General features: G+C 42.7%; 1 protein-coding gene across 5 annotated transcripts in view; it reads right to left on the reverse strand.

Annotated features, from left to right (window-relative positions):
• LOC136302432 (transportin-1-like) overlaps positions 1 to 13,215 on the reverse strand; it is a 140,851-nt gene that overhangs the window by 43,218 nt on the left and 84,418 nt on the right. For all 5 annotated transcript variants that reach the window (XM_066205933.1, XM_066205932.1, XM_066205931.1 and 2 more), the window contains 3 exons: positions 4,870 to 4,976; positions 4,294 to 4,427; positions 703 to 784 (listed from right to left, as the gene is read on the reverse strand). In XM_066205933.1, coding sequence (XP_066062030.1) covers positions 703 to 784; positions 4,294 to 4,427; positions 4,870 to 4,976 — 323 coding nt within the window. The remainder of the gene's footprint in view (positions 1 to 702; positions 785 to 4,293; positions 4,428 to 4,869; positions 4,977 to 13,215) is intronic.

The following is a 13,215-nucleotide window of genomic DNA, read 5'->3' on the forward strand; positions in this document are numbered from 1 at the left end:
AATACCAGTAGAAAAGCCTCAATTCATCCAGTTCAACTTGTATTAAAATGCACATTATTGGCAAACTAAAGTATGCAAACGTACTTCTATACCATCCCACCCCACACCTCAGAAAACTATTATTTCCTAAAGACATATGGTTTAGCAAATGAATTCTTCAGACTTTCAATGTGTATTGTTACCCAGTGTTTTAGTCATGTGTACATTAGACACAAGAACATTATTTCCTGATTTTTTTTCCCTAAACATTAATGAAGTTCTGAAGCTAGAATATGCCTTCAGAACATAACAGTAGCAAATAAAATACCTTGATTAAACCAAAATATCATTCTTCTAATCCACATTCAGTAGTAGTATTCAGAGAGACCCATAATCTAGACTCAGCGACATGGTGATCCCTGTACTGAACTCTCCATCACAGGTAAGTGACAGCCTGCTGTCAGTACCTCTATGCAAGAAGAGTTTTCTGTATTTATGAAAAGGAAGCATTTTCAAAATACTAATTTCTTGGGCTTGGAGAGTGCTTAGACTAATTTGAGCATAAGCTTGCAGAATGACTTTCAACCCACGGGGATTGAAGCTAAGAATGGGAAGCCATCAGTGTGGAGTTTAGGGATAGTGGTGGTTGTAAAACATGATTCAAAGCTCTTGATAAATTAGATATGTTATTTGACTTACCCCTCCAACCAAAAATGCACTCACCTCAATAAAAGAATCTATGTGCAACATAAGAGCTTGAGTTCTGCTGATGATAAATTGATTGACACACGCAACAGCATGAGACCTACAAATTGAACAGTTAAAATATATATGCTTTTCATGTCTTAAACATTTTCTAAACTGTGCATAGGCATCAAAAACATTAGGAAGTAAATCACACTGTGCAAGCATCTTCTAGAGGCAAGAGGGATTAAATCTGAACATCTATATTGTCACCAATAAAAATTACTAGACCACATTTTTAAGTACTACCTTATAGTCCAATATATCTAATAAATAATTTTAAATTAAGTATTCAGTAAATAAGAACCATAGCAGGATGACTACCTGGCACATTTGTTTCAAACAGTATGTAAGGATGTTCTTTTTCAGTATATTATGATTATCAATTTTCTCTGATATTGTTGCCAGATGAAAAATTGTTTGCACCTGGTGAACTAACACAATACTTGTTTTTCAAAGACCACTGGCTTATGGAATCACACAATGCTTTTCTGTAGGAAGAAGAACTGGAAAGCAGCCAGCCCAGTTATGCCAACTTTTACCAGTTAAATGGGCAGTCAGGTATGACTTTGGGGTTGCTGACCAGCAGGGACCACCAAAAAGAACCTCAGGACAGAAGAACGCATGTGTAAAAGGGAGGGAAAATATGTTAATGACTTTGGGGAAATGATTATAATACGTATGTTTCTTCTGGGAAAGCCTATGTATATGTATGTAAAATATAGTATATAAACAAGAGCTCTTTCTGTACTCAGGATGCATGGTATTTTGGAGGAGATATCCTCCCATGCATCCGGCTGAATAAAGAATGCCTGTTTCTTAATGCTACATCAGTGTTAAGGAGTTTTATTTTCACAAATTTTTGGTAACAATGTTAACAATTCCATACAAGTTAACATGGTGAAATTTTAGTATGCCCTTCTTCATTGCTAAGTATCCAACTGCCTTTGCAGGATTTTTACCATTTAAAGAGACCAATATGTATCAGTAATATAGTTGTAGCTTAGAACAAATACACACTTGCATTAGGATACATAATAAAACACTTGTGGTAGAAATAAACTAAAAGTGAAGAGGTGGTTCTATTTCATGCAAAGCCATTGCTTACAAGTCTTTTTCATTCTCAGAGACACAAAAGCCAAATTATATAAGTAAAAGCACAAGATAAAGCTACCTTTAAAAGCCTCGAAAAATCAATTCAAGTATTTTTACTAATGTAACTCCAAACATCTAGTCTCTTCAGATATTTCTTGGAAGAGAGTCTCATAAAAATGTTCAAAAGTTGTCTCTTCACAGATTTAAATACTGATAATATTTAAATACTGTTAAGTACTAATAGTATTTTACTGACACAACTAATATTCTTCATTCTTCAGTACTATGTACTGAAACCAGGTCACAGGTCAGCAGATGATCTGCTTTAAAGTTGAAACTAGTTTACCTATCTCAAAGCAAAAGCTTATCTTTCTACAAGTGCCAGTTCATGCTTTGTTATATATTTTTCTTAGTGTGCATCTATTTTAGGTGAGTTTCTAAATCTTATTTAAATCCTATCAAGATATATTCCTAGTTATACTCTTCACCATCTATACTACTGCTGGCAATAACTGAGCCCTCCAAGTTGTAGAATCTTTCAATATAATTTTCAAAGAGGAGTCCAAAAACACATTTCAGAGAATCATACAGAATGACTGAGGTTGGAAGGGACCTCTGTAGATCATTTGCTCAAGTAGGGCCACCTACACCTGGTTGCACAGGACTACATCACAACAGTGAGAGACTGGAAGGATTGCTGGCGTGAAACATTTCGGGTGCATGTGTGAGGGGAGGGGCAGGTTGGGCCTTGCTCTGGTGAGGCAATGCCCTGCTCCGCACACCCCACGCCCCCAGGCCTGTATCTCAGCCCCTGCAGGGGCACGCACACTGGAGGCAATGCTCTACACCCTGCCCCTGGAGCCCCAATCTAGCCCCAGACTGATCAGATGACCAGAAGTCCCACCTGGGGGAAGGGCCCAGGAAAGCCAAAGGGTATTTAACCCAGGACATGAGGAGAGCACATGTTTTGACCCTACTTTCTCTTGGAATTTCTATCAGCTGAACACTGCTGGAACTAGGAGTGGTAGCTATATTTGTTCTTTTCTATATCTTTTTTTGTCTGTCTCTGTCTTTCTTCTTCTTCTAACTTCCTCTTCTTGGAGTTTTGAATAATTTAAAATTGGATGGGCTTGGAGTTTGCTAAGTTGAATGGGCCAAGTTAATGCTTGGAGAAGTGTTTTATGTTGATTGAATGCTGCTCTAAACTTTTGCTAAAGTTCTCTGATTTTACAAAGTTGACAGTAAAGTTTTTTGTTGTTTTGACCCCTTGAGAATATCTTGTCAGTATTTTTCCCATGCGTCAAACTCAGAGTACATGAACAACCGTAAGCCCTTTTAAGAGTCTTATCGAGCAAGTTTTCTGGGGCCTTACAGATTGCTTTTGAATATCTCCAAGGATGGGGACTACCACCTCTCTGGGTAACCTGTGCCAGTGCTTGGTCACCCTCACAGTAAATAAAGTGCTTCCCAATGTTCAGAGGGAACCTCCTATGTCTCAGTCTGTGCCCATTGCCACATGTCCTGTTACTGGACACAACTGAAAAGAGCCTGGCTCTGTCTTCTTTGCACCCTCCTTTTGGGTATTTATACACATGGATGATGTCATCCCTGAGCCTCCTTTTCTCCAGGCTAAACAGTCCCAGCTTTCTCAGTCTTTCCTCATAGGAGAGGTGCTCCAGTCCCTTCATCATCATTGTGACCCTTCACTAGACTCTCTCCAGTAGCTCCATGTCTCTCTTCTACTGGGGAGCCCAGAACTGGGCTCAGTACTCCAGGTGTGGCCTCATCTGGAGGGTAAGGGGAAGGATCACCTCCCCTGCTGGCAACACTCCAGCCCAGGATGACATTCACCTTCTTTGTGGCAAAGGCATATTGCTGGCTCATTTCAGGGTAAAAGCTACTGTTCTTGTTGATAAATATTAGCAATAAAAAATTAATTTTGGAATTTTTCTTCTGTACTTCTGTTGCTTTGGAGAGATTAATACTGTATTAAAGTAAAAGGATGTTGAACCCATTTAATTTGATCTAGCTGAAATATAAAGAGCTTTATAAGTTTTGGTGGAGTTAAAGCAGAAAAATACTTTTCTGCAAGAACTTAGAAACCATTATCAGCAAATGATTTTTTACTCTCTCATTGCTGCAGTCATAACAAAACAAATGCAAGATAATTCGTTCAAATCAGAATTTAAAATTTTAACCACAGCATTGAAATTTTCATAATAATATGCAAATTCTTAAAAAATAATTTGATTATTAAAGACAGATTCTTGATTTGGAATATGTATACAGAGGTGAGGCTGATCTATTAACTAAATAGAAAAGCGTGGAAATGACTGATGCATGAAATTTCTGTGCCTTCTCACATTTCCATATGCAGGATCATTTAAAAAAACTGTTTTAAACTGATCTACAAAATATCAGTCTCGCTGCTCATGTAAATAAATTTTTAACAGATAACTTTAGTATAACACCTACCTTATTTTTGGACTGCTGTGTTTGAAGAACTGCAAGAATTTAGGTATCATGATATTGAGTGGTCGGTCCAATACATCACTATCTAAAATTTCAGCAGAATCTTCGCATATCTTCTGAAGAGCACCAAATGCACCCTGTTTAAAAACAAAATCAAACAAACAAAAAAGAAAAAAAAAAACAAAGTAAAAGAAAATCTGTTATTCTATGTTTTGAAGAAAGCTCTTAAAGACTTTTTATTTAAGCACTTTATATTGTCATCTGTAAGATCTCATGCTGGATGAGTCTATAATAGGTAAGTGGTAATTTTAATTTTAACATTCAGTGCTCATTTATTTAATCATTTTTTAAAAAATGCTTAAAAGCAAGATTTTTTAAAAAATCAGGCAGGATTTTTCTCCTCATAGTTTAAAACAGTTGAGCTTGTATTTATTTATTTTCCTTCATAAATACTGAAAAAAAAATATATATGTGCATATATACCCACACAAAATACTATACATATATATAGCATCTATGAAGAAAGGCAAAAAGTAATCAAATTTACATGATAATACATTTCAAATTAAGCCTCCTTACCTCACATGTATTGTAATCTTCAGAATCCAACAGGCTGCAAAGCTTTGGTAAGAGGTCAGGCCAATTCTGCAATTCCCCTTTTGAAGCAATGGTTGTTATCAGAATGCCTAAGTGAATCAGAGGAATAAAGGAAATGAGATCTCATATATCTTCACAGGTTTCACACCATTTTTTCTCATTTTACTCTTCTCAAAGACCTAAGGAGTTAAGAAATGTATTGTTTTATTAAGAGCTGTCAAGCATAAAAAGAGGAAGTACATTGAATTACAAATGATATTTGAAGGGCTTTGAAATGCAAAGGCAGGTTGACCCTTCCTGCTATCATGAAGGGCTCAGATGTGAGAAGTCAAGCACAAAGTAATTGCAGTTGAGGTAATAATCATGCCCAAACACTGCAGGGCAGGTTCTGCTCTAAGTTTACTAAAAACTGTACAAATCTTGACCTCCAGTAGAGTATCCATCTCAAGTCACCCCCTCTTTATTATGGTGCAAAGATATGAACACTGGAAGCTGTGATTCAGTAAAATGATAACCCATTGCTAAATTGTTTTCACAACTTTACTGTGTTTACACAAAACATTAAGGGCACATGCTGATGTCCAGGTGTTAGAAATATTAATTACTTGTTGGTAGAATTGCCTTGTTGATGTTTAGGGCTTGACGTGCTTCAATGATCTCAGACCTAGGGGCAGGTTACCAAAGCATGGGGAGAAGGATGTACCACTGATAGTGGACACAAAGAATGCAGAATTTACATGCCACAAGGACATTTGGCAGAACTCAAAGAAAAGGAATAAACTAATAAAACCAACTCAGCAACTGTGTTGAAATCAGCTCTGACTGGGTAAAAGGTAGTTCTGCCAGGGAGAGATCGTGACCACTGACTCATAGACCACTGACCCAAGAAACCCATTGACCTAAAAGAAGAGGAAGACTGAGCATATGAACTAATAATTAGCATGAGAAGCGAGAAAATCATTAACCAATAGAAGGTGGAATACTAATTAATAAAAGAACTGGGTAACTTGTAGGCAATGAACATTAATGCCTTTGTTTGCTAAAAATGTATAAATAACATAAAGCTTTGATGATTGGGGAGCCAGACTTTTGTGGGTTACCACCCAGCTCCCTACTTTGTGCCTTTTAGAACAAAGAAATAGAAGTACCTCATCTCGGTGTGTGAATTGGCACTGTGCACAGGGCAGAAGGCCCACATTTGGGACAAAAGTTCTAAGACAGATATCTACTAACAGCTTACACACTACGGCAGGTCATCCAGTAATCAGCTGTAGGGGTTGGCTGATTCAGATCCAGCAGAGAGGATGGCCAAAAGTCACTTCCATTTTTAACAGATACAGAAATGCCAGGAAAAACTAATTAGGTGTCAGGAATGGGGAAGGCTGCTTATAAACTAGGACTGACTATGAGTCCATTTTGCCTCAACTAATAATCTCCCAAATGACAAGTGATGAAAAAAAGCTTTCCTAAGCTTTTTCATTGAGCTAATCACCATACATCCTCTTTCTTTGAAAAAAAATGTTAAAGTTGTTATTAAATATACAAGAATACAGATCAATATTACATAGAAACCTCCAAAATAGATGCATTTATTTCCTGGTAAGTTTGTGGGTCTTAAACATATGCAACTGTCTTTTTTGAACTTGAATCCATATTTCAATGTTGGCACAAGGTTTTTTAAAACCTGTACCACACAGCACAAAGAAGTTTCACAGTGTTACTCATTTCAGAGTTAAAAAAAAAGAAAACCTAAGTAAGGATACAACAATATGTAGTTATCAATGCATCTCCAATCACAGTTCTAAAATAGACTCTATTGCCATCTTTATCGTCCTCAGTGAGGTGACTTCTGAGAATGGGATTAATCAGATTGCTTCCATCTTGATCAAAAGGTATTAGCTTCTGTTTGGTTAACATCAGATGCTAAAGACTACAGATGCTGTATTACTTCTTCCCTGATGCTATTTTGATGTACTTGCTCATCCTCCTCCCAGAACTCCAGAGATTTTACTTGTGATTGGCTCATTAAGTTGTCAGTGCTTGAACAGCAAAAATACATATGCATCTGTGGTGGTTTGACCCTGGCTGGATGCCAGGTACCCACCAAAGCCACTCTATCACTCTCCTCCTCAACTGGACAGAGGAGAGAAAATATAACAAAAGGTTCATGAGTTGAGATAAAGATGGGTAGAGATCACTCACTGATTACTGTCATGGGCAAAACAGACTTGACTTAGGGAAATGAGTTGAATGTATTAAGAATCAAAACCAGAGCAGGATAATGAGAAGTAAAACAAATCCTAAAAAACACCTTCCCCCCACCCCTTCCTCCTTCCCAGGCTTAACTTTATTCCTGATTCTCTACCTCCTTCCCCTCACAGCAGGGCAGGGAGATGGAGCATGAGGGTTATGATCAGTTTATCACACGTTTCTGCCACTGTTTCCTCCTCAGGCAAAGGAGCCCTTCCCCTGCTCCAGCATGGGGTCCCTCCTACAGGAGGCAGTGCTCCACAAACTTCTCCAGCATGAGTCCTTCCCACAGGCTTCAGCCCTTCACAAACTGCTCCAGCATTGGTCCTTTCCATGGGGTTCTGTCCTTAAAGAACAGGCTGCTCCAGTGTGGATCCTCCATGGGATCACAAGTCCTGCCAACAAACCTGCTCCAGCGTGGGCACCCCTTCCCACAAGGCCCAGGTCCTGCCAGGAGCCTTCTCCAGCATGGGATTCCCACAGAGTAACAACCTTCTTTCAGGCATCCACATGCTCCAACCTGGGTGTCCTCCATAGGCTGCAAGTGGATCTCTGCCACTTCATTAACCTCCATGGGCTGCAGGGGCACAGCTGCTTCACCATGGTCTGCACAATGTGTTAGAGACTGAAATAGTTAATGCCTCAAACACTGATATAAGGTTTTGCCCATTATAGCAAAACTATGAAGAAGCCCACCCCTGCCTAAAAGATGTCTGACTGGGACTTTGGACTGAAAGTCAAACTGCTGATTAGAAACCCATTCTTCAATCATCTCAGGCCCAGGGAGAAGGAAACAAGTAAACAAGGAAAAGAATGAGAGCCAAACCCAGCAGTCATGCTGAGAGTCACCTCTGGCTAGATTTGGGGTGGGGGAGACCACAGCCCACAAAAGCCAGGTTTACAGGCTCCTCCCCTGAAACGAGGAGGTTTTGGGTGTGTGGCGTGACCTCTGGTCAGAGGCAGTGAATACCCACCCTCACTTACACAAACTGGCCCAGCTGTGGAACCCCCAACCCCACAGGCCACATCCACAGGACATTCACGTGGGAGACAGCTGAGGGGGTGTCATAATCCTTCAAAGATGTTCCAAAGCGCTCCCCAGAGGCCTTGCACCACAGGATTGCACATGATGCAACAAATCCAGAGTCTGCTGTAAGAAACTGTCCCCCCCTCCAGGAGAAGTACCCGGACATTGCCACCTGGCCTGAGTGTATATTAACCCATCGGATTCTGTGCTTTTCGGGGGGACCTTCACCCTCAAGAAGACCAGAAGAAGAGGATCAACAGGATGCCATCGGGATCTATGGAGTGGTGATACTTTCTACATAGTCTGTCTCCACCTTACTCTCTCCCCCCACCCCCCAAGCTCCTCTTTCCCTATTTCTTTCTCTTCCCTTTTCTTTCCCTAATATTTACTATCAAATAAAATCCATACTATTGTCACTGGCATATGGTCTCATTTGCACCTTAATTTGGGCTGAGGAATACCTAAATAATTTTAATAACCAAACCTTAACACTATGGGCTACAGGGGAATCTCAGCTCCAGCGCCTAGAGCACTTCCTCCCTCTCCTTCTGCACTGACCTTGGTGTCTGCAGTTATCTCACATATTCTCACTCCACTCTTCTCTGGCTGCAATTACATCTGTGCCATAACTCTTTTCCTTCTTAAATGTTACTCCAGAGGCACTACTACCATCACTGATTGACTCAGCATTGGCCAGCAGCAGGTCCATCTTGAAGCCACTTGGCATGGGCTCTGTCGGACATGAGAGTCAAAGAAGTCATCCCTGTAACCCCACCTGCTACTAAAACATGGCCAGGCAAACCCATTAGAGCATCTGAAAGAGCAGATTTGCCAACTCTGGTAGTTTAGCATGGATGTAAGGGGTTTTTTTCCTAAGGAAGTTATAGCAGATGTCGACAGCTTGGTTGACCAAATAAAGAGTTAGTTACGCCTCTGGAAAACCCAGACTTAAAATCAGAGGATCCCAGGTGACTGGTCTTTTCTCTTCCGGCTGGCCAGAAGGTAACATCATAGGCAGTGGAGGGCCCGGGCCAGGCCCCGCTGCCCCTGGGCAGTCAGGGCCGGGCCCAGCCAAGCCTCCGAGGGCCGCTGCCCCACAAGCAGCAGCCTGGGCCGGCTGTGTCCCCTCTTCCCCCCTCGGCTGCCGACGAAGTCGGGGGAGGCTGCAGATCGGCAGTGCTGCAGGAGGCTGGTGGAGAGAGGCCAGCCCTGGCTCCCTGGCTGGGCTGTGCCCTGACCTTGGCTGCCGGTGCTTTGAAGTTTGACACCAGGAGCCAGCTGGAGAGAAAGAAAGACTCTGGACAAGGACATGGACCCTTCCCTCCTCCATGGAAGAGAGAGTGATTTAAAATGTAGGGAGACAGCATGAGACAAATTCAGTGAAAGAACTGATAAAGACTGTTGGAAGAAGGGATGGAGGAAGCAGACATTTGTGACTGGACTTCTCTGGATGTAAACCATGGAGAAATGGACTATTTCTGGTAATATCATAATGCTATTTGGGAGAATGCAGGTTCTAGACAAAGGGTTGTATACTGATATAATTGAGATTTAATTGAGAATTTTGAATGGAGTAAGCCCCTGGCTCCTGGGGTAAAGGGAGGTCTCTATTTCTTTTGAGATAGAGATGATTTTAGAGATTAAAGAAGAGAATCCTTGTTTTACACTAGAAGAAGCATGTCGCCCTGATTCTTTAGCTTTCTGATGATGTTTACATAGTTCTAGTGGAGTCTCTCACAAATTAACATAAACAAGTAGATTGTTGTCTGTCCTGGGTTGAAGTATATTCTATCACCATCTTCAAGAACTGTTGAAACCAGGTGAGGCAGTGCTCCCTGCCTCCTCCACTCTGGCTTATCTTCTGTTAATGGGCCATCAGCACCTTTGCTACACAGCTCACAGATAACCCCCTCCTGGGCTATCTCCTGTTAATGGGCCCATCAGGCCTTATCACATGACTCACCATCCCATTGTGGGATGCTCCGCCCAGAGGGAGAAACCAAGCATTCCAGCCTGGATATAAGCTGAGACTCTGAACACCAGAGGGGCGCTTACCCACTGGATTCCCAGAGGACCCGAGCTACCAGACCTTTCTACAGGATCACTGCTTCAGGAAGACCACCTCATCTGGACTGCTTCCATCACTACGCTCAGGTTGTATTCTGACTCTGTCAGTGGTCTTTTGTATTATTGCATCTATTTTATTTTACTTTCTTTCTTTTTTTTTTTTTTTTTTTTTTTTTTTCCTATTAAATTGTATCTCTGACTTGGAGCCTCTCATTTGTTTTGTCTTCAAACTACTACATTTTTTGGCGCCCAACGTGGGGCACAAGGCACTGAGAAAAGTCAGAATTACAATTTTGTATTGAAGAAGACACCTGTTTGCTATGATGCTCAACATGCTTACATGTGTCTTATATCGATCTCTCTATATTTTTCCACAACTGGGGTACTATCTGCCAGTCTTAATGCTCCTGCGTAGACCAGGGTATGGTACTAAAATTGCTTTAGTGGTCTATTATGTCCATTGCTTGATAAACTCCGAGGCAATGAACATTATTCAGAATATACACCCACTTTTGTTTTCTTGTTCTGGTCTAGGATGCTACATCTGGGGCCTCAACAATCTCACCCAGCCCTGTGGGGAGGGGTGAAGAATGATTTTTTCCAGCTTTTCAGGCATGACACAGCAGTTTTTGAAAATATGGAATACCCTCTGGATACCAAGGACAGCATGATGTTGTTGTTAGTCCTGCTTTGTCTTCTCTGCACGGCCCGCACCATGCTTAGAATCAAAACACTACATGGTGTGATACAGTGTGTTCTGAAGGAAGAGGAAGAGGGAAAAAGAAGCAGAGCAACAATATCAGTGTCTACACAGAGTATCACAGAGGCGAAAGGAACCAAAGGCAAGGCAACAGTGTCCTCATCTACACAGACCTTCACAGAGGAGAAAGAAGCCAAAAGTGAGGCAACAGTGTCCACATCTACGCAGACTGTCACAGAGGAGAAAGGGACTAAGGGTGCCATCAGCATCTCCACACAAACCATCACCGAACCGGAACAGCCTAAACCAGTAGCAGTTGCCCCCGTTCAGAAGAAGAAATCAAGGACCAAATCAGTCCGCATAGTGACTGATGAGGGTGCAGCAGGACCTTCACAATCAGCAGAAGAGACAGAGCCAGAAATCGTCACTCGCTCTCTATCTCTGGGTGAGCTGCGTGACCTGCGAAGGGAATTCACCCGCCAGACCAACGAGTCCATCCTGACCTGGCTGCTCCGCATCTGGGACGCTGCAGCCAATGACACCATTCTGGATGGAAGTGAGGCCAGGCAACTGGGATCGTTGTCCCGGGATGTGGTCGTTGACCAGGGGATTGGGAAAAGCCAAGAACCTCTCAGCCTCTGGCAGCGACTGCTAACAAGTGTGAAGGATAGATACCTTTGTAAAGAAGACCTCCAAGTGCACCAAGGAAAATGGAACACAATAGAACAAGGTATCCGATGCCTGAGGGAATTGGCTGTGTTGGAAATCATTTTTTCAGAAGATGAGAGATTTCCTAAAAACCCAGATGGTGTCCAGTGCACATCACGGATGTGGTTGAGATTTGCACGGCTTGGACCCGAGATGTACTCACGTTACCTGGCAACACTGCAATGGAGGGAAGGTGAGGACAGGGTAGGTGTCTTGGCTAATAAACTAAGAATTTACGAGGACACTGTCACTGCCCCAGTTCGTACCCATGTCTCGTCTGTGGAAACAAGACTGGCTGAGCAAGTCCGGAACTTGATTGAAGAAGGCCATCAGAAACTGAAAAAAGAACTTAAGGAAGAAATTTACCATATCCAGCCAGAGCCAATGAGAGTCTCTGCCATTAGGAGCATGCGCTCCCCAGCCAGGGAGAGAGGATACACACCACGAGGTAACCTCTGGTCTTTTCTTCGGGAGCATGGAGAAGACATGAGGAAGTGGGATGGAAAACCCACCTCCTCCTTAGCAGCCCGGGTACGTGAACTGAAAAGAGAAACACCTACCACAAAGAGCCCATCTAGAATCAATGTTGCTCCGGTCTCTCGTGCACAGAACTCCAGACGGTACAGGAATGACGATATGACTGATCCTCTTGAAGGAACCTCAGAAACATATTTACAAGAAGAGAGCAATGTATGCCATGACCAGGAATAGGGGGGCCCTGCCTCTAGCCAGGTAGAGGAAAGGGACAATCGGATCTACTGGACTGTGTGGATCCGATGGCCTGGAACATCTGACCCACAAAGATATACGGCTCTGGTTGATACCGGTGCTCAGTGTACTCTGATGCCATCAAGGTACGTGGGAGCAGAACCCATTTCCATTTCTGGGGTGACAGGAGGATCCCAGGAGCTGACTGTACTGGAAGCTGAAGTAAGTCTAACTGGGAAAGAATGGCAGAAACACCCCATTGTGACTGGTCCAGAGGCCCCATGCATTTTGGGCATAGACTATCTCAGAAATGGGTATTTCAAAGACCCAAGAGGATACCGCTGGGTTTTTGGCATAGCTGCTCTAGAGACAGAAGGCATCAGACAACTGAGTACCTTGCCTGGACTCTCAGACGACCCCTCTGCTGTGGGACTACTGAAAGTTGAAGAACAACAGGTGCCGATCGCCCGAGCAACAGTGCACCGTAGGCAATATCGCACCGACAGAGACTCTGTGGTCCCCATCCATAAGATGATTCGTGAGCTGGAGAGCCAAGGGGTGGTAAGCAAGGCTCGTTCACCCTTTAATAGCCCTATATGGCCCGTGCGTAAGTCCAGCGGAGAATGGAGACTGACAGTGGATTACCGTGGCCTGAATGAAGTCACACCACCACTGAGCGCTGCCGTACCAGACATGTTGGAGCTTCAGTATGAGCTGGAATCCAAGGCAGCAAAATGGTATGCGACCATTGATATTGCAAATGCCTTTTTCTCCATTCCTCTGGCAGCAGAATGCAGGCCTCAGTTTGCCTTCACCTGGAGGGGCGTGCAGTACACCTGGAACCGACTGCCCCAGGGGTGGAAGCACA

Source organism: Chamaea fasciata, unplaced genomic scaffold, assembly GCF_029207755.1.
Source record: "Chamaea fasciata isolate MVZ Bird 193981 ecotype frontalis unplaced genomic scaffold, bChaFas1.0.hap1 SCAF_29, whole genome shotgun sequence".
Classification (NCBI taxonomy): domain Eukaryota; kingdom Metazoa; phylum Chordata; class Aves; order Passeriformes; family Sylviidae; genus Chamaea; species Chamaea fasciata.